This window comes from Rattus norvegicus, chromosome 12, assembly GCF_021556685.1.
Source record: "Rattus norvegicus strain SHRSP/BbbUtx chromosome 12, alternate assembly SHRSP_T2T, whole genome shotgun sequence".
In the NCBI taxonomy this organism is placed as follows: domain Eukaryota; kingdom Metazoa; phylum Chordata; class Mammalia; order Rodentia; family Muridae; genus Rattus; species Rattus norvegicus.
The window spans coordinates 41,332,129-41,358,597 of record NC_141545.1 but is presented as its reverse complement, the minus strand read 5'-3'; the positions used below and the strand labels follow the sequence as shown (position 1 = coordinate 41,358,597).

General features: G+C 45.4%; 1 protein-coding gene across 1 annotated transcript in view; it reads right to left on the bottom strand.

Annotated features, from left to right (window-relative positions):
- Tctn1 (tectonic family member 1) overlaps positions 1-11,641 on the bottom strand; it is a 33,126-nt gene extending 21,485 nt beyond the window's left edge. Inside the window, exons 1-2 of the mRNA NM_001401130.1 lie at positions 11,213-11,641; positions 8,102-8,222 (exon numbers count right to left, since the gene is read on the bottom strand). Coding sequence (NP_001388059.1) covers positions 8,102-8,222; positions 11,213-11,570 — 479 coding nt within the window. The 5' untranslated portion in view covers positions 11,571-11,641. The remainder of the gene's footprint in view (positions 1-8,101; positions 8,223-11,212) is intronic.
- Between the last annotated feature and the right edge of the window lie 14,828 nt (positions 11,642-26,469).

Sequence of the window (26,469 nt, the reverse complement as noted above, 5' to 3'; positions counted from 1 at the left end):
CTCTTTAAAGATTCAATAAACGTTTAGCTGCAGTAAGGATTCGGTGTCCCCGTGTATTCTTGCTGGCGAGGTCGCGCGGGACATTTTGGTGCCGAAACCCGGGACGCCACGCCATCACCAGGCGCCAAGAGGGGGTCTTCCGTCTGCGGAAGGAATCCAGAACTGTAGTGTTTAAAAGGTAGGCCCTGAGAAACATGCCTAGTCTTGATTTGTTCCACTTCACTCCCCTGCTAGATACGGCGGAAGTTTTTATTATCGTTTTAGCAGCCCTCGTGCTTTCTCTATTGCTTTTGAATTTCTAGCTACTGCCGGACAGCGTCAGAGGTCGCATGGGAGCTGCCCAGCGGTAATAGCAAAGCAGAGAGCGCTGGGGGAGGTACAAGATGGCATATCAGAAACAGGGTGGGGTAAAAAATTAAAGAGCTCAAGGAAAAAAGATAAAAATAAGCAGACAGTCCCCTCTAAAGACTTCAGATCTGCAGAGGCGAGAGATTGGGGAAAAAACGCCCCGGGAGAGATAAAACAGAGAATGGAGAAAAAAGTCTTGAAAAGGAGAAGTCTTTATTCGGTAAAAGAATTAAAGGCTTCAGAGCTTGATAGCTCAGAGACAGACGAGCTTAGCTCCTCTGAGGAAGAGGATTTAGAAGATGAGGCAGCTCGCTATGAAGAAGAGCTTCACAGAGTCATACTGATCAGATTTGATAGAGGTAGACCGCCTGAAAATTTATTCAGGAGAATCAAACAAAAGGACATCTCAACGCCCATACACAGCTTGATGGAGTTAATGTAATTGGGTTGTGAGTAAAAATATTCAGGACTGTGTTTCACTTCCATACCATTTGTGAATGTTAGTCGTGCTGCTCAGATATCCCGTAATATATCTCAGTATCTTACAGGAATTTGGTTTCAACACGTTGATGTAATAGTCCAAGAATTGAGACAATCCATCGTCCATATCAACTCCACTCGAGTGGATAGTCACCGTGGAAGTGGTGGGAAAGGGAAAATCCTACCTCTCTGCTGACACCATCTGGTTTTTTCCCTCTTTGTCTATTGTCTGTCCTTGGTGCACGAAGCTGTCCCTATATGTCAGTTTATGTCTGTGGTTTTTGTCTCTTGTTGCTTAAATGTTTTATGTTTCATGTTCAAAAGAAAAAATGGTAAAAACTTTATCTGCTGGTCGTTCACATCTTGATTTGGTTTTAACTCGTTTCAAAAAAGGAACAAATGAATAAAAAGCAGTTTCAATCAGGCCTTTAGAGCCCTGTACCTACAGCCAGGAGTCTAGGTCAGCTGGAGAAGCTGCCCAGGGGCTAAGCATCTGCACGAGCTGATCTTAAAGGCGCCAACAGCTCCTCAGCTTCTTTGGTACAAGAGCGGATAGCTGTTTCTCTTAGAAAAATCCCTGCCTTATTATTTGACTCAACAGGTGACAAGGTGCTTCTCTTAAAATCATAGCTAAAAAGGTAAAAATGGTGATTGGCCTAAATATTAAAGATATGTGCAGCCAATTCAATTTTGTTTCTCATTGGTTTTAAATGTATAAATATGCTCTACATGCCTTGGTTATGGACTATTGGCTTTTAAGTTATTGGATATGGTTAAAAAGGTATAATATTGGTAACAAAAGGTGACATAAGCTGGTAATTTAGATAAAGTCATTCTAGACAACATGTGACATGAGCCAACCTAGGGAAACAGGTCTAAATTGAGATAATATTTTTATGGAATTCTTATTCTAGAAACCAGGCTTCTGAAAGAATTTAGGACAATGTCTCTTTGTTGAGGTACTAGAGAATACACCATCGTGCGTTCATATGTAGGAATTGACAGTCAAACTTTGTAACATGAAGGATAGACTGGAGACTGGATTTTGGAGACTAGATCATTTGTTGGAGGTTGAGTTTTTACTTTCCATAATTGTGGTTTGCCCTGAAACTATCTGTATTTTGATGCTAATTCCACTGCCCCAAAAACAGCTGCCTAGTCAGTACTCAGAACTCAGGTAATCACCTGAGTTCCAAAATTGTGGCTGTGCTCTGGTGTTACAAGGAGAACTTAAAGATTGTGATTAAGGATTGCCAGTGTTACATTGACTAACTCAAACTTATTTGTAATTAAGAAAAATCAAACAGGGCTGGGGATTTAGCTCAGTGGTAGAGCGCTTACCTAGGAAGCGCAAGGCCCTGGGTTCGGTCCCCAGCTCCGAAAAAAAAGAAAAAAGAAAAATCAAACAGGTAGAGATTGTTACAGGATTTACAAAGGATTGATGAGGTTTTGAAACTTGTGAGAGCATTACAGCCAGTTTGTTTACTCCCAACTGCCATTTCAAGATAGATTTTTTTTGAGTTTTCATTTCGTGAGCTTGCTTATAATTTTAGAGAGCCCATAAAGTGATATCATTAAGAATGGCTAACAGCCTTATATTATGTAATTTTGTTGCTTCTTCAATGTGAAGAGTTAGAACTTTAAATCTTTCAGTGTATATAGAAATTTTTACTACAAACTTTTGCTCTCAAAATGAGCTTTAATATTTGGGGAGTAGCTGTTACACTACTCCAGAAAAGAATATTTGAAACTAATTTTAAGCTTCTAAGAATATGTTAATTGCCAAAATACCTCACCTTACCAGAGGACTTAAGCCTTTGTTATCCTCATTGGAGATAAAGCTTCGGTTGTGTTAATACAGAATTGTAGGCTAGAGTCATGGAAGTATTTTAAAAAGAAACCTGGTGAAACATATCTTATTCCAAACAACAATTAAATTAGTTATTACAAAATACTGATATTTGGCCTATTACATATACAAACTTTTCAGCCAATATTGATAATTTTACTCTTTGCATGCTTTTGTACTTCTTGTATATTTGTGCATGCAACCCATAGGAAATGCGCTTAGTGTATTTATAGATGGTTCATCTAATGAAAAGGCTACATATATGATTGGGTCACTTGTTTATTCTCCTGAGTTTCCCCTGCTTCAACACAGACTATTAAATTACGTGCTATAGCCACTGTTTTTAAAATGTTTAAAAAATCAAGCTTTCAATTCACATACTGATAGCCAATGTGTGGCTTGTGGTTTACAATTGATTTCAATTACTTAATGCTTTACTAGAGACAGGTTTTCTATATAAAATCAATGAGTGATTTCAGTGTGAATTGCCTGACAACTCACTGTCCTTTCAGTGCTCTGGCTCAGACAACTAAACATAAACCATAGACCCAGCTCTTTGAAAATGGTAATGGAGTTGATATGAAAAGAGGAAGACTCCATTTGCTTACTTTAAATCCTCAGCCTCGCCCTGCCAGCTCAGGGATATCTAGTAAGACTGAAATTAGACAATATTTACAGGATTTGACATTTCTAATTAATGCTTATGTTTAGGTAAATAAAGCTGGTGAGGGGCTGGAGAGATGGCTTAGTGGTTAAGAGCACTAAGTACTGTTCCTTAATAGACCATTTAAGAACTCAAACTAGATTGCCTGGACCCTTTAACAAGGGAGGACAATGATACCAGACAGATTATAGGCCTTACATAGGAACAATTAGTCAAAAAATCTCATTCTTTATATATCCAAAACAATAATGCTGGAGACAATAATTTGGTATACAAGTCAATTTATAAATACAAGTGCTCAGTGTCCTCAATTTAATCCTCGAGGACTTACCTTAATAAATAATATCTTTACTATATCTTAATAAATAAAAAGGGGGAGTTATCCCTGTATGCTAAATAATTCTCCTTTTATTTCAATTTTAAAATTTGGATGCCAAAGTTTATGGCACCCTACAACTAGGCATACTTCTGCCTAGGTGAAATAGAAAGATCCACATATTGGCATGATCCTGTCCAGGTATTTTATATGGGGAAGAGGGCATGTTTGTGTTTTTTCTACAGGATGCTACAAGAGTATGCCAGCTGCCAGAGGTGGTTGGTGAGACTTGCTGATCCTGGTTGCATGAAGATTCAGCTCTCCTGGTTCAGGTCCCTGGAGTCATTCCTCTGCCCTGAGAGGAAGATGGAAGATTCCCCCTCATCTTTTGTCATGATTTTGCTGTTGCTACAGTCAGTGTCACCGCTGCGTGTGTCCCGTCCCACTGTGGCCTGCTCTCTGACCCTCTGTGCACTGCTGCTTTCTGGAGAAGACTGGACTCCAGCCGTTGCTGCCCCCCTCATTCCCCTGGTGACTCTTGCTGCCTTGACTGGTGTTGTCATCTTGCAGTCTATAGCTTCACAGGAAGGCCATCTGCGTGAAGCTGCTGTGGACTGGGGAACTCTGCCCTGGTTATGCAGATCTCAGACATGGTTCCATTGCCTGCTGGTTGTTCCAGAGAAGAATGACTGATCCTGAACTGTCCTGGGAAAGACCTTGTTACTTTGGCTGCTATTGTAGCAGCCATTTACTGCTATGGCCATTGTGTCAACAGTGTCTGGAGTTACCCTCCCCCAATCTATTGTTAGACAAGCACAGTGGGTGAACTTTCTGGAGTAGTTGCTAACAATTGGGAATTCTAAATTTTATTATAGGAGCAGCTTGACTACGGCCCTTGGTGGTAGCAGCTGAGGAAAACCAGATGAGGTGCCCACTACTTATCGGGAGTGGCTCTGTTTGGTGCAGCCCTATGCTGTGGATTAGTGTTCATGCTATGGTTTGCAAACTCAGATCTCAACAGAAACGTGACAAGGTCATTGTCACTCAAGCACTTGTGGCCATTGAACAAGGGGCCTCCCCTGAAATTTGGTTATCTATCTTCAAAAATTAGTCGGTATCTAAGTTCTCTGCTCTTACACCCCATGGATCTGTGGATCCATTACACTGGGATGAGAGAGACTCAATGATCCTTTGATCAGCCCTTCCACATCGCTGAGGTTTCCTCATTGCACGCGATGGGGTGATCATGATTTCCCCACTAACTCATTTTCTGGCTGGCCTCTTTTTAGAGTTCGCCCTAGGTCATTTAACAGTTACTGTCACACAGCACTGTGGTATCCAGAGATGGGCAACTTTCCTCATGCACAGTACACGGGGCCCGGTGGTGATAGGGTTACCCTTCGATAAGGCTGTGACATAGAGGAACGACCTAAGACAGGAGCCACAGCAGATGGACGTAACTACAAGACCTAGACCAACCTAGACAATAATTTATTGTTATAAATAAAATAATAAGGGGGAGATGTAGAGGGCCGCAATAACATTCGCCACCACAAGATGGCGCTGGCTTCCACTGCGCCCCACGTGGAAGGCCGAGATAGCTTTGCCATTACAAGATGGCGCTGGCCTCTGCCGGGCCAGCCGACTTCCTTTCAGGAAGTTAACTGTGTGCGCATGTGCAAGAGTGCCTTCGTGCCAGGTCTTTGCCCACTCCGAGGCGTGCCTAATGAGATCATGGGTAAGCGACCAATCAGGTGTGGATGCGCCGCGCTAGGGTGTATATAAGCCGTGCTATGCCGGCATGCGGCGCCTCTCTCTCTTTAAAGATTCAATAAACGTTTAGCTGCAGTAAGGATTCGTGTGTCCCCGTGTATTCTTGCTGGCGAGGTCATGCGGGACAAGGAGCCGGAGATTCCTGTGCTCACGAAGGTCCCTTCTGATGAGGACCGATTCACCGGGATGCTCACCAGCAGATTCCAAGTCATTATCCAACAGGCGAGTTGGTGGCAGTCAATAGACTTAACGAAACCTTTATGAACTGAAGCCTGTATAACGGGGCATGCTACAAACTGGCACTGGGATTTTTGCGACTTTTGTCTTCCTTTTTTAGAGAGAAGGTCTGCCTCTAATTACCCAGGCTAGTTCCCAACACCAGGCTCAAGTGTTCCTCCCACTTCAGGCCCCTCAGGAGCTGTGGCTACAGGAGAGTTGAGCTTAATCTGGTTTAATCTGGTTCCTTTGGTGGGGGCTGGGGGTGGAGATCACAAACAAAACTAATTTAAAATAAATTGAAGTCTTCCTGAGAGATTTAGCCCTGATTCAAACTAGGGATCTACAGATGAGGTGTTTTTAGAAGTACAGCTTTATAGGGCACAGGCCCACCTCGTTCACATTATGAATGGCAGCTGCAAAGGACACCGTGTGACGCCATGTTGACTAACCTGTTGCCTGGCTGGCCCCTTACAAAGCTTCCCTCCCTATGTGTCAAATACTCTATCTAATAAAGTGACCATACTTGAGGGTCAACAAGATGCCTCAGAGGGTAAAGGCTCCTGCTGCCGAGTCGGATGACATGAGTTCAACCCCTGGGATCCACATACTAGAAGGAGAAAATTGACTTCAAGTTGTCCTCTGACCTCCACATGAGCGCTGCAGTATGAGCACACACACGCACAAAGTAGGTAAAAAAGTAATCTCAAAAAGGTGTAGGCTAGGTGTTGGGGATTTAGCTCAGTGGTAGCGCGCTTGTCTAGCAAGCACAAGGCCCTGGGTTCGATCCTCAACTCTGAAAAGAAAAAAAAAAAGGTGTAAGCTGGAGAGATGGCTCAGCGGTTAAGAGCACCCGACTGCTCTTCCAGAGGTCCTGAGTTCAATTCCCAGCAACCACATGGTGGCTCACAACCATCTGTAAAGAGATCCGATGCCCTCTTCTGGTGTATCTGAAGACAGCTACAGTGTACCTACATATAAATGAATAAATAAATTAAAAAAAAAAAAAAGTGTGTCCTGCTCTTGAAGGAGACCTGAGTTTGGTTCCAAGGACCCATGTTGGGCAGCTCAGAGTCTCCTTTAAGTCCAGGTCCAAAGGATCCAACACCCTCTTCTGGCCAAGGCAGGCAACTATACTCATGTGCATATCCCATTCCCCCAAAGACACACGTGTATACACATAATTAAAATAAAAATAACAAAGTCACAGTGCTGCACATCTTTAACCGCAGCACTCAGAAGCAGAGACAAGTGGATCTCTGTGAGTTCGAGACCAGCCTGGTCTACATATAAGTTCTAGGATGGTCAGGGCTTCACAGTTAAACCCTGTCATAAGAAAAAAGAAATCAAATTATCATATTTAAATAAACAGCACTTCAATTTAAAAACAGCATTCTTGGCAGGGCATGCTTGCAGTACCAAGACAAGCAGACTGATTTTCAAGGAAGGATAAACCATGCTCTGGTACTGGAGGCTAGAAAAGGACCCTCCAGCCCTTGCCCTCCTACCTATTTCACAGTGTTTGAGGGGAATTCAGTTTTCCCACTGGGTTGATAAAACGGTTTCTCATGGGAAGAGTCCATTGTGTTTCCAAAAGGACTAAGCATGTCAGGTGACTCTTCTTCTGCAGTAAGCTGGTCCCATCCTGAACGCAAACCTTTTCAAAGGGCTGTTTTGTTTTGTTACAAAAACCCCTGAATTGCAAGCCGAGATCACTCAGAAGTGATCACATCTTCGACTTGTACTCGCTTGAGAACTTCCCTCTCTGCCACTTCCCATGCACTGTGAACTGAGAATCTTTGCTTCGTTTACAACCAGAGAGGAGCACACAAAGCATCCTCACTAATTAGAGTCCACAGAAAGAGTCCACAGGGGCTGGAGAGACGGCTGAGTGGGGAAAGTGCCTGCTTCAGAAGCATGACATCCAGCAGGGATTTAAAAGAGCCCGGGCTCTGGTGTCTATCTGTAACAGGGCGCTGGGCAGGGCAGAGACAGGAGGTTGCAAGCCCATCTGTCAATCAGTGGTGGGGGGTGGGGGAGGAGAGTGAGTTAGTTGAGTTCTATGTTCAGTGAGAAAGCCCACCTCAAAAATGAAGGTAGGAAGCTCAACATACATGCATGCAAAGACACGCACCCCGGTGTATATGTACACTTACACACACACCCCTAGGCCAAATGAGACTATTTCCCAGGTACAAGCTGGTGACACATTATCCATGCACAGCTCAAATATCAATTTCCAAACTTCATAACACTCTAGAGGCAACACACATGCCCCTCTGTTGCCCACACTGTTGAGAGGCTGCATGGGGACAAATGACTGCTTCTGACAGCACATGGCTTTGCACACAGGGCTTTGCAAACAGGGTTTCTGAAGAGTGTGGAACACAATTCTTGTCCCCAAATTTAATCATCCTGGCCAAATGGCCATCAAACCCCCCTGTCATATGCTTACGTGACAACTGGGATGGAGCAGGCAGAGAAGACGCTGAAATCCCCAGGGCTGCAGTCAGGGTCACAACAGCAGTTGATATCACACTGTGCAGGAAGCAGGTCGCAGACACACAGAGCAGCAACTAGGAAACAGGACAGTGGGGGTCCAGAGGGTAAGTAGGTTGTTACTGCTCCCTGCCACCAAGGACTCCAGAAACCAATGTCACAAAAGCATCCGATCCCTATTGGGGGGAAAAGTTGCTCATAGACATCAGTCACTTTGAGTACATGAGGACCTCACCTCAGTGTCTCTCTAGGGTAGCTGCAGGAAGGACTGTTGGCAACCTTGTTCCTTTCCTCACATGCAGCCTTTTGCTTTGAAGCAGAACTCAAAGTCACAAGATCCCGAACAAAAATCAAATGTTCCTGATTTGGCTCAAGATGGCCTTTGTTAATTTAAAATTTACAATGTAGGGTAATACACTGATGACAGGATACTACAACATGGAGGAAAGGCCCCCAACCCGCCAGCAACTTAGACCTCATCTGCGCTGACAGCCGCTGTGACTCTTCAGGACCCCATGGCTAACCCCATTTAACAGGTAGAGAACCCCTACAAGAGCGGCGGAGGCAGCCTCCTCCGAAATTTCCAAAAGCCTCCCGAGCCCAGGGTGCTGAGTGTACTCGAGAGACTGCTTCAATTTATCACTGACTTTAGTGCCCTACTCGTTCTGTCTCTGTCCATGGAGAAAACCCTTTGAAAGAAATAACAGGCGCTGGAGAGATAGCTCAGTGGTTAAGAGCACTGACTGCTCTTCCAGAGGTCCTGAGTTCAAATCCCAACAACCACATGGTGGCTCACAACCATCTGTAGTGGGATCTGACGCCCTCTTCTGGTATGTCTGAAGACAGCTACGGTGTACTCACATACATTAAATGACTAAATAAATAAATCTATGAAAAAGAGAAATCCATTTGTTACTCTGGTTCCAGAGGATCTCATGCCCTCTTCTGGTCTCTGCAGGTACCTACCAGGCACATATATGGCATCATTCAGGTATCTACAGAGGCAAAACACCCCTTATAAATCTCAAAAACCAGAACATACAACAACGAGGACGACCAGTACCAGAGCCTGGAAGTAAACTGAATGCATGGCTCTGACTGCCGTGAGGGGGAGGAAGTAATAAATTTGGGGCTTTGATAATCTTGGTTGTTTTGCTCTTTGTTTTCTGAAACAGAGGCTCATTTGGATCGGATCTCCTAACCTCCCACCTCTCAGCAGAAGATGAAGGATCACAGTTGTGACCCACCACGGTTCTCCCTTTCCCCAGCTAAAATGTCACTGAATCTTTGGGGGTTTTTTTGTTTTGTTTTGTTTTTTTGGTTTTTTTGTTTGTTTGTTTGTTTGTTTGTTTTGTTTTTTTGAGATGGATTCTCTGTGTAGCCTTGGCTGTCCTGAAACTTACTTTGGAGGTCAGGCTGGCTTGAACTCAGAGATCCACCTGCCTCTGTACCACCCACCTTACCCCAGGATAAAGGTGTGTACAACCACCACCACCACCACCTGACTTGATTTTCTTTTTAAGAATTATTTATTTTGGGGTTGGGGATTTGGCTCAGTGGCAGAGCGCTTGCCTAGGAAGTGCAAGGCCGTGGGTTAGGTCCCCAGCTCCGAAAAAAAAGAACCAAAAAAAAAAAAAAAAGAATTATTTATTTTGTTTATATGAGTACACTGCAGCTGTCTTTAGACACACCAGAAGAGGGCATCAGATCCCATTATAGATGGTTGTGAGCCACCCTGTGGTTGCTGGGAATTGAATCAAGACCTCTGGAAGAGCAGTCAGTGTTCTTAACCACTGAGCCATCTCTCCAGCTCCCTGATTCTTAACTGTAATGTTTTGTTTCCTAGGGGGAGTGGGAGAGGCAACAATCTCAGGCTTAAAGAACTTTAGCTAATAGGACATCATGGCATTGTTTCTATGAATGAATGATTTAAAAAAAAAATAAAAACAACCTCTAGAGATGGGAGGCATGATGGGAGGCATGATGGGAGGCCCACACCTGGGAATCTCAGCAACAGGGAAGCAGTCAGGATAGTCAGAAAGGTATCAGGTTATATATAGGCCAGTCTGGGTCACTTAGCAAAACTGTCAGGAACAAAGTTAAGAAAAAAGGAGAAAGCAGGAGACTAGAATATTTCTACAGGAGGCTGGAGAGATAGCTCAGGAGTTTTTAAAAAAGCACATATTGCTTCTGTCCCCAGCACCCAAGTCAGGCAGCTTACAAACCAACTCCAGCTCCCGGGGCTCTGAGGCCCTTTTATGTTCTCCAAGGTCACCAATATATATCCAGCCACCCAAGTGCTCACCTATACAAATATACACACATAATTAAATATGTGTGTATGTGTGTGTGTGTTATATATTTATATATATATATATATATATTTTTTTTTTTTTTAAGAAAAATTCTCCCCCAAAATGGTATAATGTGCTTTGGAAAGACACAAAAGGAAAAGGAAGTTTATTGATAAATGCAAAATGTTTCTTAGTCCGAAAGGCAAATGTGCTCCTTCTAGATGAGGTCCTCTCTAGCCATGGACAACTGGGCATGCTCGCTAAAATAACGCCACAATCCCTTAACTGGCACGGAAAGCAGAAAGAGAGCAATTAGGCCCACTGCCTCATGTGTTTAAAATTACAACCACGAATTATTGGAAAAGCTTCAGAAGGTAAGAAGATGAGGGTAAAGCTGGCATGTTTAATAACTCCACTGAGCTCTCAAGTCATCTAAACAGCATTCGTATGCTCACGTCCGTGTGTCTGCATGGAAAGGACTAAGATCTACTTAGCACCCTTTCTTCTACCAGTACTGCCTACAACTCATTCTGAAGGTTTCTATCTAGAACTCCACTCCAGAGTCACTTTCTGCATCAACACTCCAGCTGTTTGAAATTATGTGGGAAAGGGAGTAACTTAGCTCCGCTCTCCGCGTTTGTGTGCTGGAGATCCCGTCTCCCTCTCAGGGAACGACAGGGAGGCTGAGAAAGGTGGAACTTTGAGAAGGGTTATCATTTTCCGTACGTTCTTACTGGTCTACTCGCTCCAGGGAGTTAGCACTTTGTACCCACCGTCCGTGACCGGGGTGGGCCTGGGGCCAGAGAGCTCCGGTGGCCTGGGAGTTCCCGGGGTCCTAGGAGACCAGGAGGGTCTGAGAGTGGCGGGGGTGGCCTCGGTGAAGTTGAGATCCTCATTCGTCACCACCGGGGTGGCCTCGGTGAAGTTGAGATCCTCATTCGTCACCACCGGGGTGGCCTCGGTGAAGTTGAGATCCTCATTCGTCACCACCGGGGTGGCCTCGGTGAAGTTGAGATCCTCATTCGTCACCACCGGGGTGGCCGCAGCCGGGGTGGCAACGACCTGGGTGCTCGAAGAGGTGCAGCAGTTTAGGAGCACCAGCAGGAGCGGCGGAAGACACCGCGACCCCATGGACTAGCATACTATCCCGCGCCAGAGAGCTAGGCCTGTCTGTTGCCGGGCAACAGTCACAGCCGAGCGCTAGGCACCACGGGAAAGGGCTCGCGAGGCCACGCTAGTCTGCGGAGAAAGGTGGGGCCTGAAGCCAGACCAGCGGGGATTGGGTTAAGGCCCGCCGATCACGAAAGGGGCGGGAACTGGGCAGGGCTATGGGCGGGACCTGATTGGCGTCGGAGGGGCGGGGCCGGGACCGTGGGGGCGGGGTCTGAGACTGCTCTTTCTAAGGAGCCCTCTGAAAACCGGAATCTGTAAACTAATGTGTCATGGTTAGAAGTGCATGTTTAGAGGCGACTGGAGTCCTTTAAGACATATTGCCACCATCCTTGAATTTCTTACCCCATGTTACTTACTGACTTTACTTTCTTTGCCTTTAGATACAACGCAGGAGGTCGCCAGACCACTTCTATCCACGTATTTATGATAAGAGAAACAAAAGAATTCTTAACTTTTTGGTTCTTTTAGACAGGATCTCTCTGTGTCCGCCTGACTAATCTCGAACTCAAGGAAGTCCTATATCAGTGCCTCATGCAGACATGCACCACGGAATCCAACCTCCATTTCTGCTGTTATGTCATTCGGAATGTTCTCGTGTGTTCGTTGGTTGGTTGGGGAAGATGGGGGAGGAGTTTGAGACAGAGTTTCTATAGCCCTGGCTGTCCGAGATCGCACTCTGTGGACCAGGCTTCCTTGAACTCAGAGAACCGCCTGCTTCTGCCTCCCAAGTCTGTCTGTCTTCCTTCCTTTCTTTCTTTAGGTTTATTTGTGTATTTTTTGTATATGGGTGTTATGTCCGTATGCACACCAGAAGAGGGCATCACATCTCATGAGACTACAGTCATAGACAGTCATGAGCTGCCGTATGGGTGCTGGGAATTGAACCCAGGACCTCTGAAAGAGCAGCCAGAACTCTTAACCCTCCAACCCCTCCTCAAGTCTTACAGTCCCATGCTTCGAACCATTCTGCGAAAAGTTCAGTTCTCAAAGTCGTCTTATCTAATCTCAAGCCCTGATGGCCCCAATGTAAAAGTCAAGGTGTAGACTGCATCTGCTCATACGTTTTTGGAATCCTTAGGGACCCTGGGGACTCATTTGTTAGGTTTTTTTTTTTTTCCCCATCATAGGTCAATGAGTCCATCTAGGGGCTAGAGAGATGACTCAGCCATTAGGCACACTTGCTGCTTGCAGAGGACCAGGGTTCAGTTCTCGGCACTGAATATATAAAAATAACCGATATAGTCACCTATGCTGGGGTTTCTTCCCAGTCAACGTCTTTATTGGCAACAAGTGTCATCCATTTACTGGGTGGTAGAATTTGGTTTGGTTTTGGTTTTCAGCGGTTTTTAATGAGTGCCGCTCTACAGGTTCACTATACACTTTAAGTGGACTTGTGTTTCCATTTCTCTCAGAGCTCCTTCCTAGGAGTGCATTCTATGGTCATGTGTGTTTGTAAGTTTATAAGAAATGGCCTGACCTTTCTCTAGAGCGACTCCCCAGTTTTCTTTTCCCACCAATAGAGTCTGCCAGCTGGGAGTTTAGGCCTGCTCAACCTCATTTCCATTTTTGATTTTGGCTAACCTGACAAGCCTGTGGCGGTGTCCCGTTGTTGGATAATTTTTTTTAAGATTTATTTATTATGTATACAGCGTTCTGCCTGCCTATAAGCCTGCCGGCCAGAAGAGGGCACCAGATCTCATTACAGATGGTTGTTGCTGGGAATTGAACTCAGGACCTCTAGAAAAGTAGACAGTGCTTTTTTTTTTTTTCTTCCTTTTTTTTTTCTTTTTCTTTTTCTTCCTTTTTCTTTTTTTCGGAGCTGGGGACCGAACCCAGGGCCTTGCGCTTGCTAGGCAAGCGCTCTACCACTGAGTTAAATCCCCAACCCCCCAGACAGTGCTCTTAACTGCAGAACCATCTCTCCAGCCCCAGATCCTTTTTTTTTTTTTTTTTTTTTTTTTTTTTTAAATTCAGGATCTCTCGTGTAGCACCAGCTGGCCTCAAACTCACTATGTAAATAAGAATGACTTTGAACTTCTGGTCTTCTCGATCGCTCCTCCCAAGTGGTTGGAATGTCAGGTGCATGTCGCTGTACCCAGTGTGTATGACCCTAGAGATCCAACCTAGGGCTTTGTGTGTCCTAGACAAGCATCTACCAAGTGCACCATATTCCCAGGCTTGGTGGGGGTTTTTTGTTTGTTTGTTTGTTTTGAGACAAAAATCTTACTGTGTGTTCTCCGTCCTTTCCTCACCAGCCTCCCCTAGTGATGGAACTGCAGGTGTGTGCACTTCAACCTACAGTTGTCTCTTACTATCCCATCGACATGCCGTGACCTGCTGACTTTGTAGTTTAATTCCGAGCTACCAAAGCACACAGTCTGAGGCCAGGTGTAGTAGATACTTGGAATACTCAGGCAGGAGAGCGGCTTTAAGTTCAAGGCCACCCTGAGCTACACAGATCTTGTCTGAAAGGAAAAGGCAGGAAGGAAGTGAATATAATTCCAGTACTCAGGAGATGACGGCAGGCAGGAAGATCAGGAATTCAAAGTCACCTTCAGCTACGTAGCAATGGTCTGCATGGAATGGAAATTGAGCTTCAAATTAGAATCAAGCTACCTACCCTTAGCCCCCTTGAGATCTGCTGCTCTTTCCTTCCCCGCTTCTGTTTGGAGTTCTGTGATGTAAACATGTTTTTACCCTTGCTCTGGGGACCTGGAAGAAGTTCCTCTTTCTTTTGGTCAGCTCTTCCTGAAGCCCTATGGGGCCTCATCAGTCAGCACTGAAGCTGCAGCCTGTGTGACAGCACATGCACATTACCCACCACCCCAGGCTTATTCTTTTTTTTCTTTTTCTTTTTTTTTTTTTTTTTTTTTGGAGCTGAAGACTGTAACCCCAGGCTTATTCGAAGAATACACAGAATTCAATGCAAAGTGAAGGCTGGAGAGATGACTCAGAGGTGAAGAATGCTTTCAGCCCTTGTCAAAGACCTGGGGGTGGTTCCTATAACCTACTCCGGGTGACTCACAACGGTCTGTAAGTCTAGATCTGGGGGACTCAACCTCCTCTTTTGGCACCCGCATTCACGGGCACAGCCACAGAGAGAGAGAAAAATCTTCAAAAGAAATCATAAAATGTACTATTGATGGTTCATTGTGCAGTACATTAAAAGCCATGGAGGGGTGGTAGTAGTCACCTGTAGTCCCAGCACTCAGAACTCTAAAGCAGGCAAGTTCAAGGCCAGTGTGGCTCATATAGGTCATACTGTGTTGGTATTCTGTCTAAGTTCCACCCCCACAGTTAGCAGGGCAGCAGCCAGGTAAGCTCCACCCCAATAATTACCTGGCAACAGCCAGCTATGCTCCGCCCCAAAGTTACCTGGCAACAGCCAAGTATGCCTGGCTCACTATAAAAGGGGCTGCTCCCTCCTCATTCTTTCACTCTTGCGCTCTTCCCCTTTTCCCCTTTGTCCCTTCTCTCCCCATTACCCTGACCCCTTCCCTCCACGTGTTCATGGCCGGCCTTTACTCCTCTCCTCTTCTACTTTTCTTCTCTCATTAAACCTTTCCACGTGGAACCATGTTGGCCCGTTGTGTTTTGTACTGACTCGAGCCGTGATTTCTACCCCAACATAGTGACACTCCCATCTCAGAGACAAACAAGCACAAATCTCCCAGAAGCCTGAGCCAAACTGTGGTGGTTTGAATAGGAATGGCCCCCCATAGACTTATGTGTTTGAATGCTTGGCCCACAAGGAATGGCACAATTTAGGGGTGTGGTCTTGGAGTAGGTGTGCCCTTGTGGGAGGAAGTGTGTCACTAGCGGTCGGGCTTTGAGGTCTCAGATGCTTAAGCCCAGGCTCAGTGGCCTACAGTTCACTTCTGTCTTTGGATCAAGACGTAGACCACCTGCTACCTCTCCAGTACCATGTCTGCCTGTGTTCCACCATGTTTTTCGCCTCGACAAGAATAGACTACACCTCTGAACTGTAATCCAGCCCCAGTGAAGTGTTTTCCTTTGTAAGAGTTGCCATGGTCATGGTGTCCCTTCACAGCAATAGGACGCTGAACTTCTTTATAGATTAAATAGGGAGATGGAATAATAAGGCTCCCCATGTTGCACATGTCCCATGGATTACTGGGTTATGAGCCTGGCCTCACCCCAAGAAGCTTTCTGGGGTTCCTCTGCTCCAGCTGGCTTACTACTCAGCAATTCCTTTTTTTGGTTCTTTTTTTCGGAGCTGGGGACTGAACCCAGGGCCTTGCGCTTCCTAGGCAAGCGCTCTACCACTGAGCTAAATCCCCAACCCCTCAGCAATTCCTTTTGCAAAGCTTGGAGTTCCTGTACTCCGAGGAACTCCAGTACTCAGCCTGACTGATGGTCCTACCTTTCAGAAAATACCTTGAGCGTCTGACAATTGGTCTTCTCTCCCATTCTCTGTTCGGGCTCACCTTTTGATCCCTTTACTATCGTTTTAGGGGTGCGCCTCTGAAAAGCGACAACCATGGCCTTGCCGTCTGCCATGTTTCTGTATTTCAGGCAACATCTCTGTGTCAGACATTGGAGAGACAGAAGATGGTAGGAGAATTCTATGAGGAGAAGCACTACACGAGGCTGAGGCAGGGGCATGCAGGAAAAGTTACTCTACCTTCTGTTTGATTTTGCTATGAATCTAAATTGCCTTTAAGAATATGTTAAGGCTGGAGAGATGGCTCAGCAGTTAGGAGCACTGACGGCTCTTCCAGAGGTCCTGAGTTCAATTCCCAGCAACCACATGGTGGCTCACAATCATCTGTCATGGGATCGGATGCCCTCTTGTGGTGTGTCCGAAGACAGCTACAGTGTGTATTCACATAAAATAAATAAATCTTTATGTACTCACATACATTAAAAAAAAAAGAATATGTTAAAATTCAGGCATGGGCCAGTCTTGGTGGTGGAGTCTTTTTTTTTTTTTTTTTTTTTTTTTTTTTTTTTTTTTGGTGGAGTCTTTTTTAACCCTAGCATTCATGGTAAGAGGCAAAGGCAGTTGGCTCTCTCTGTGAGTTTGAGGTTAGCTTTGTCTACCTAGTTACAAACCAGTAGAGGCTCCACAGGGAGACATTATCTCAAACAATAACAATAACAGAAAACAAAATAAAACACCATACACACACACACACACACACACACACACACACACACACACACAACTATCCTGATGACCTGAGCTTGATCTCTGGGATCTACTCGGTAGAAAGAGAGAACCAACTTCCATTTGTTGTCCTCTGACCTCCATCCAGGCCCTAGCAAGTACATTCACATATGCCAGGACCCAAGTTCAATTCCCAGCACCCACTGCCAGGCTGCTGGAAACTGTAATTCCAACTCTAGATAATCTGTCGCCCTCTTCTGTGCTCTGTGAACATTGCACACACGTTTTACACACACACAAACACACACACACATACATGCGCACACGTCACAAGCACGTGCTCATTCACAGAAAAACAAAAGTAAAAAGCAGAAATTCAGAACACATTGTAGAGCAGTGCTTGGGTTCAAACCCCCTACTTCTGCCACCTGCTAGCAATGTGACTGTGACTGTGTCCTGTGTCCTTAGACTCCTGTAACGGCAGTGACCATGATAAAACACGGTGTGGCATGGCACTAGCCACTCGATAAGCTTTTAGAGGCTTGAGCACATTTCAGAGTTCCACAGCTGGGAAGGACAGGTTCGGGATGATTAGAGTCCACATAAAACTAAAGAAAATGTAATAATTGCCATTGAACAAGTTGGCATTTTGCTGTTCTCAACCTTACACTTCCACCTTCGACCTGCAGGGGGCACTGTTTGTCATTAAAATTATTCATCTCCAAGGGGAAGGAAAACGGCTTTTCTTTCATTAGCTCCTGTTTCTTTAGTGAATGCTAACTGAGCACCTAATAGGTGAAGAGAACCAGTGAGATCACAGTAGGGAAAAACAAAACAAAACACTTAATGACCAGGGAAATGGCCCAGTGGGTAAAAGTGCTTTTGCCAGGTCTGACAATCAGAGAGTTCCAGCCCCAGGACCCACAAGTTGGAAATCAAGAGTGGAATCCTACAAGTCATCCTCTGACCTCCACACACATGCCTCCCCCCATTATAGAAGAAACACTAGTTTTAAAGACACTTAGAACTTATCATGGCCAAGGGCTCTAGAGTCTTCTTTCAAGGGAGATGAGGGGTCCCCTAGAAAATTACTCAGTTGAGTTAGTTTGAGTCAAAGCCTTAACCAGGGTTCTCCCTCAAAAATAAAATGTTTTTTTTAAGGATTTATTTATTTATTATATATAAGAACACTGTAGCTGTCTTCAGACACACCAGAAGAGGGCATCAGACCTCATTACAAATGGTTGTGAGCCACCATGTGGCTACTGGGAATTGAACTCAGGACCTCTAAGAACAGTCTGTACTCTTAACCACTGAGCCATCCCTCCAGACCCCCCTCCCTTTTTTTTTTTTTTTTTTTTGGTTCTTTTTTTTCGGAGCTGGGGACCGAACCCAGGGCCTTGCGCTTCCTAGGTAAGCGCTCTACCACTGAGCTAAATCCCCAGCCCCTGACCCCCCTTTTTTTTAACATACAAAAAAAAAATCTCCAAAGGATGTAATTTACTATGACTTTTGCTTTTATGTTTTTGTTTGGTTTGGTTTTGGGTTTTTTTGAGACATGGCCTCTCACCATAGCCCTAGCTGTCTAGGAACTTACTATGCAGACTAGGCTGGCCTCCGACTCACAGGGCTCCACCTGCCTCTGCCTCTGGAGTACTGGGATCAAAGGTCTTCGCCACCACACCTATAACTAGCTTCACCACACTGTTTGGGCTTTGGCAAGTTGAATATCTTTCTGAGGTGCGTTTGTGTGAGTCACAGATGACCTTCTGGTGTCTCACTCTTCCCGGTAATTAACTGTAAGATTTGTTAACTGACAAAGAACGGGACTGGGAGGAGAAGGGACTTGAGAATTTCTTTCCAGTGCCATCGACTTTAATGTGAAGGACAATCTCTGGCACCCCAAACAGGCCAAATTCTTCCTGTAACCCCCAGATGACCTATAGAAGAAGTTCCTTCATCTTGCCCAACCTCACCAAGGTTTACTTCCTCATTTTTTTCACTGAACTTCTGGCCCCCTCACACCCACCCACACCCCACAGAGACAGGGTTTTCCCTGCGTGTCGTGTCTCGTGAGACTATTCCTGGGGAACCATGAATAAACATGTACTCACCCTACGTAGGGAGGGAACCAATAACAGACTGAGCTTCCAATCGCTCTAGATTGGAAGGCCACCAGCGACAGACAGAAGTCCAACTTGGTGAACCAATGAGTTGGTTTTTTTTTTTTCCGGAGCTGGGGACCAAACCCAGGGCCTTGTGCTTGCTAGGCAAGCGCTCTACCACTGAGCTAAATCCCCAACCTAACCAATGAGTTTTATTGTGGTTATTTATAGGAATTTGGGTGAGGGGTTACTTACAGATGCAGAAATGACTCAAAGACAGCTGGATGACCAAGACCCAACCCAACATGGGTGACAGCTCAAAAGCTGAGAACCTAGAGTCCAGTTAGCTCAACAGTCTAGGAAGTATCTCTTCCTGGAAACTCAGTTGAGTGACTCACCAGGCTTGGGATTGGGGGGGCAGAGTATAATGAATCTGGTCAGTTTTAGGGACTTCCTGAAGCCATTTTTGAGTAGTTTACTTCCTGACTTAATGACCTTCCATGCAGGATGAAATGTTTCAGTTTAGACTATCTTGTTACACATACATACACACACACACACACACACACACAGAGAGAGAGAGAGAGAGAGAGAGAGAGAGAGAGAGAGAGCGAGCGAGCGCGCACAGGCATCCCGTCTTAAAATATCCTAGTGTTTCATCTACTACTTAATATCTGGTGCTTTAAGGAGTTTCCCTCTAAAACAGACGGTTTTAATCTCCAAAGAGGTTGGGGATTTAGCTCAGTGGTAGAGCGCTTGCCTAGGAAGGGCAAGGCCCTGGGTTCGGTCCCCAGCTCCGAAAAAAAGAACCAAAAAAAAAAAAAAAAAAAAAGAATTTAATCTCCAAAGAAACTGCTACAGGACACTAGACAGTCCAAGCCAGCCTCCAACTCTCAGCAATGCTCCTGCTTCAGTCTCCTGAGTGTTGTGGTTAGAGGTATGAGTCAACTGTGGGGGGGGGGGGCAGATCGAACAGTCACACCCCCCCCCTTTTAGATTTATTTATTGTATGTATGTGAGTACACTGTCGCTGTCTTCAGACACACCAGAAGAGGGCATTAGATCTCATTACAGATGACTGTGAGCCACCATGGAATTAAACTCAGGACCTCTGGAAGAGCAGTCAGTGCTCCTAACCGCTGAACCATCTCTCCAGCCATGGTTCCCCCTTTGTTGTTATTCTTCAGGTGCTGTCCATCTCATTATTTAAGACAGGGTCTCTCATTGGCCTAGCACTTGCCAAGCAGGCAAGACTGTCTGGTCAGTGAACCCAGGAATCTGCCTGTCTCCAGGATCACAACCACCACATCTAGGTGTCTAGCTTTGATTATGTAGATTCTGAGACCCCCAACTCTGGTCCTTATGCTGTACAGTCTTCTGCTCAGTTTCCAGTCTCCTTGTCACACAGACGTCTTGGTTCAAAGGCTAAAATTCTCCCCAGTGCCATTGCAACTAACCTCTATACTGCAGGCATCTGCCTGCGGACTCCTTGGGAGGGAGTATCTCTTCCTATTTATTGGATACAAAGATTTTCTTTTCCGAGTTGTCTGGTGGGTATTTAGACTTTTGTTGTTGTTACTTTGTATTAATGTGAAGTTATTTATGTATTCTGGATGTGAGTTCCTTCTTTGTGCACACGTGCCTGATCCCTGGAGCTGGAGTTATTAAAATGAGCGCCCGGGAACTGCGCTTGGGTCCTCTGAAAGAGCAGCAAGATCTCTTAGCCCTGGACCCATTCTTGGGTCCCTAGATAGGAACTCTTTTTTTTTTCCGGGGCTGGGGACCGAACCCAGGGCCTTGCGCTTGCTAGGCAAGCGCTCTACCACTGAGCTAAATACCCAACCCCAGAACTCTTTCTTGACTGCATGCTCTATGAACATTTTTCCCTCCAGCATTCAGAAGGCTGAGATGAGGATTGCTACGAGTTTGAGGCTAGCCCGGGGTTCCTAGTGAGGTCCAGCCAGTTTGGGATACAGAGTGAGTCCTGTCTCAAACAAACAAACAAACAAACAAACAAATAACAAAGTAAAAAACCCAAAAGGGCTGGATAAATGACTCAGTGGTTAAGAGTAATTATTCATCCTGAAAAGGATCCAAGTTCAGTTCTCGGCACCCATGTGGCTACTCTGTAACTCCAATTCCAGGGGATTGTGGAAATCTTATGCCTTCTTCTGATCTATTTGGGTACCGGGCCCACACTTCACACACACACACACACACACACACACACACACACACACACACACACACAAACTCTTTTTTTTTTAAATATTTATTTATTTATTATATACAAGTACACCGTAGCTGTCTTCAGATACACCAGAAGAGGGCATCAGATCTCTTTACAGATGGTTGTGAGCCACCATGTGGTTGCTGGGAATTGAACTCAGGACCTCTGGAAGAGCAGTCGGGTGCTCTTAACCGCTGAGCCATCTCTCCAGCCCACAAACTCTTGTATTTATAGAAATAAAGTAAATCCAAAATAACTGTGGTTTTTTGTTATTGTTTTTACGATTTATTTCTTTTATATTTATAAGTGCACTGTCACTGTTTTCTGACACACCAGAAGAAGGCATCAATCAGATCCCATTATAGATGGTTGTGAGCCACCATGTGGTTGCTGGGAATAGAACTCAGGACCCGTGGAAGAGCAGTCAGTGCTCTTAACTGCTGAGCCATCTCTCCAGCCCCCAAAACAATTGCTTTTAAAGGCCAAACAAAAAAGAAACAAAAAATGTTTCCCAAACCTTCCTTCTACCCTTCCTTTCTTCTTTTCTCTTTTACAATGGAGTAGGGTCAAGACGCCCACGGGTGTGTGTGTGTGTGTGTGTGTGTGTGTGTGTGTGTGTGTGTATTTAGCTCAGTGGTAGAGCGCTTGCCTAGCAAGTGCAAGGCCCTGGATTCGTCCTTAGCTCCGAGAAAAAAAAAAAAAAAAAAAAAAAAAAAAAAAAGACAGCCACCGGGGCTTGAAACAAGGACCTTGTGTATGTTAGATAAGCATGCTCCTTCACTGAGCCTCATTCCCAACCCTGAGGCTTGAACTTTAAAACAAAAGATTAGGGCTGGTAGGATGGCTCAGTGGGTACAGGTGATTGCTTTCAAACTTGATGACTTGATGGAAATTCCTGGAACCCACATAAAGATAGAAGGAGGGGAGCAGTGGTGGTCCCACACCTTTAATCCCAGCACTCTGGAGACAGAAGCAGGTGGATCTCTGAGTTCAAGGACAGCCTGGTCTACAGAGTGAGTTCTAGGACAGCCAGGGCTCCACAAATAAACCCTGTTTCAAAACAAAACAAAACAAAACAAAACAAAACAAAACAAAACAAAACAACAAACAAACAAACAAACAAACTGAACCAACCAAAAATGGAAGGAGAGACTCCACTTCAAGTTCTCCTCTGACCTCAATCACACATGATGTCATGTACACATGTGCCCAATAAATAAATAAATGTAACTTCAAGAAAAGGTTTATGCCGGATATGGTAACGCACATCCTTTATTCAAGCACCGAAGAAGCAGAGGCAGGCAGATCTCCATGAGCCTGACGAAAGGCCAGTCTACAGAGAGAATTCTACGCCACCCAGCGCTATATAGTGAAACTTGGTCACACAAAGCAAATTGTCGGCCATCAAGATTGCTCAGTAGGTTGACACTTGACATATAAGCCCGGTGACCTGAATTCAATTCCTGAACCCCACATGGTAGAAGGAGAAAAGGAACACGTGTACAAAACGCCCATAAGAATGCGCATGCGTTGGGGCTGGAGAGATGGCTCAGCGGTTAAGAGCACCCGACTGCTCTTCCAGAGATCATGAGTTCAATTCCCAGCAACCACATGGTGGCTCACAACCATCTGTAAAGAGATCCGATGCCCTCTTCTGGTGTATCTGAAGACAGCTACAGTGTACTTATATATAATAAATAAATAAATCTTTAAAAAAAATGCGCATGCGCACACCCTCTGGGTCAACCGCCCATGAGAGTGCGCATGCACACACCCTCTGGGTGCGTGAGTATGTGTTACACAGTAAGTAATGACTTTAATAAAAGAACAGTATGGGGTTGGGGATTTAGCTCAGTGGTAGAGCGCTTGCCTAGGAAGCGCAAGGCCCTGGGTTCGGTCCCCAGCTCCGAAAAAAAAAGAACCAAAAAAAAAAAAAAAAAGAACAATATGATGGCTGATTGGGAGGTGCTTGCCCGACAAGCTCCACAGTGGGAATTAGAACCCCAGGACCCACATAAAGGTGGGAGAGAGCCAACTCTACCTGCACCGCCCCCCACATTCCCCCCACGCACACACTCATAATAATACATAAAAATTTTAATGATTAAAAATTTCCTGCCTGGAATTTATCCTCTCTTTCCTTTGTTTCTTCATTTTGTGGCATTTGTATATGAAGTCAGGGATCAAATTAACTTGATTTTGTTTTGACGCAGAGTCTCTCTAGCTTTGGCTACCTTGAATTCTTTGTGGAAAAATAATAATTAATTGTGTGTGTGTGTGTGTGTGTGTGTGTGTGTGTGCGCGTGCGTGCGCGTGTGTGCAAAAATACAGTACAGATACAGAGACCAGAGGACAACTTGCAGGCTCCCGGATTAAACTCAGGGCAACAGGCTCATTAGTAAGTGCCTTTACCTGTTGAGCCATTTCTTAGTTCTGGTCTTGAACTTTTGACCCTCCTACTTCAGCCTCCAGAGAGTGGAATGACAGGCATGAGCCACAAAACCCAGCTTCCACTTTAGGTCTTCCCAAAGGGAGCACCAAAAAAAAAAAAAAAAAAAAAAAAAAAGTAATAATATTTTCTTCCCACTGACTTAATTAAACGGTTACCTCAGCTTTTCTCGGGTTTCTTGAACTTGTGGGTTATTCTTCCCTCTTAAAACCTCTCAGAGCACCTTGAAAAGCTTCCCTCCCTCTCACACCTGCCGAGGCTGTCTCCCAAGATTTCAGTTCAAGCCTGAACATCTGCTTCTCCAGCCTGAGTAGCTGCTCTCTCTGCTCCTGGCTGCTTTCTGGCAGGTGACAGGAACATTTTTTTTTCTCCCAGAGCAAATCAAGTCCTCCTTTTTTAAAAAAAAAAAAAATCTATTTATTTATTTTATTTCTATGACTACACTGTAGCTGTCTTCAGACACACCATAAGAGGGCATCTGATCCCATTACAGGTGGTTGTGAGCCACCATGTAATTGCTGGGAACTCGGAGCCTCATTAGAACAACGGTAAGTGCTCTAACCACTGACCCATCTCTCCATCCCTCTAGTCCTTCTCGATGTCTGGAGCGGACCTGCCTCCATCTGCCTGCGGTTCTCAGGCCTCGGCTTCTCCCATTTCTCTCTCCTGCTTCATGTCAAAAGTCAAGGGAACGGTCTCTACTTTCAAGTCTTTTCGCGGGGGAGGGGTTTGAGACAGGGTTTCTCTGTGTAGCTTTGACTGTCTTGAAACTTGCTCTGTAGACCAGGCTGGCCTTGAACTCAGAGATCCGCCTGCCTCTGCCTCCTTGGTGCTGGGGTTAAAGACTTTCGCCACCAGCCACCTGTCTGACACTTTTCATTTCTTAAATTTCAAGTTTTTAAGGAATTTGTTTACTTTTAGGCAGAAGGGGCTGGGAGTAGTACAGGGACAGTGTTTACCTAGCTCTCAGGAGGCCATGAGTTCAATTCGCAGTACCAACCAAAAAGGTGTGTGTGGTGGGGGAGTAGGGTTAGGGCTGGTGAAAGAGCTCAGTAAATAAGACTCCTGCCAAGCCTGATAACCTGAGTTTGACCTCTGGGATCCACATAGTAGGAATGAAATTAGCAGAGGTAAATAAAAAGATCTTGAAAACGCAGATCGACCTTAAGGGCAAGAGCTGGCCTTCTTTTATTGGTTTGAGAGGGACACCCCTAGATGCACCCAGGAGACCCACCATACAGCCTGAGGGCGGTTTTCATAGTTTAGGAAAAGGTGGGAACGGCCTCCTCGATCCAGAAACCAGAAACCGTGTCCTTAGGTCTCTGCCAGTTAAAACCCTACAGAATAATTTCAGCTATCTCAAACCACCCAGACCCAAAATCCACCTAACTCACATTTTAAACCCAAGACCGGGTTTGTTCCCCAAAAAAACCTGACCTTTGGGACTGGGGATTTAGCTCAGTGGTAGAGCGCTTACCTAGGAAGCGCAAGGCCCTGGGTTCAGTCCCCAGCTCCGAAAAAAAGAACCAAAAAAAAAGAAAAAAAAAAAAAACCTGACCTTTGTGTGTTATTTTAGGCTCCCAAAGTCTGTCCGAGTGTCTTCCTCTGGGAGCTCAGCAAAAAGTGAATATGTTGGGTTTTGTGGAATGGCAGTACTGGTAACATTGCTGTTGCAAATCAGGACACTAGATATCGAAACTTTGTGTGCAAATCTCATCGGAGACCCAGCTTGGTCAGAAACAGCCTCTCGGGATCAAACAGATTTCTGCTAGACCCGGGTTGGGTTATTACAGGGACCAGGAATTCACAAGTTCCACGGGTATCCACAGAATGCACATGTCTGAAGGTCAGGGTAGATGAGAGGAGGAAGGAGGAAGAGACTGGCTACACACCCAGCATCTTGCCCAAGCCTTCCAATAAGTGCTTGCTGTATGCGGAGCAGAGCCCGAAGCGGGAAGTCAGTGGTTTCTTGGGTGAGAGGCATCTGTTCCCACTTCTCTATGCAAATCAGAAGAGAAGCTCCTCCCGCACAGCCTTCTTTGTTGTAGGAACTTTGTTCTTGACTGTGTTAGGGTAGCCATGGAAGCTGGTCACGTGGTGTGTCTGTCAGGGCGCCTTGTTTTGCAAGTCAAAGCCTGAGGCTTAAGTCCAAGGGGGAACTCCAGTGATTTGTGATCTATCCTCCCTTGAATCCAGTCCGGCTGTTCATTCTTCCCAGGAAGCCGAGGTGATAGCCCTCAGAGACCCAAGCTTGCATCCCACTTGCTCTGGGAGCCCTGGTGGGCATCGAGATTCCTCTTAACTTTCTACAGAATCTCAAAATCGCTTTCATTGGTTTGACACTAGTTAGTTCCTTCCTCTCTCTCTCTCTCTCTTTTTTTTTTTCCGGAGCTGGGGACCGAACCCAGGGCCTTGCTCTTGCTAGGCAAGCGCTCTACCACTGAGCTAAATCCCCAACCCTAGTTCCTTCCTCTTTAAACCAATGACTGTGACCAAGAGCCTATGATGCTGATTAGCTACAGCTGGGTCTTCACTTTTCGGGACATATTTCTGAGTATGTGCACATGCACATGCATATATGTGTGTGCAGAAGCCAGACATCGGGTATCTCCTTTGATGGATCGATCCCATTTTATTTTTGAGATAGTATCTCTCACTGAACCTGGAGTTCACTCGTAAGCACCAGGGATTCTCCCGTTTCTACTTCCCCTGCGCTGGGATTGCAGATACACAACCACTGAGCTCGACTTCTTATGTCCGTGTTCAAGATCCAATCTCTCCAGTTCGTGTGTCGGTTCTCGGAACATTGGTCCAAGTACACAAATCTCAGACCACAGTGGATTAGCTTTCCTCCAAGAGAACCAAATTCTATTCACAGAGAGCTAAGAGGAGGTAAGGGGTTTCAGGAGGGGGAAACACGACCATCCCATCCTATCAAAGCA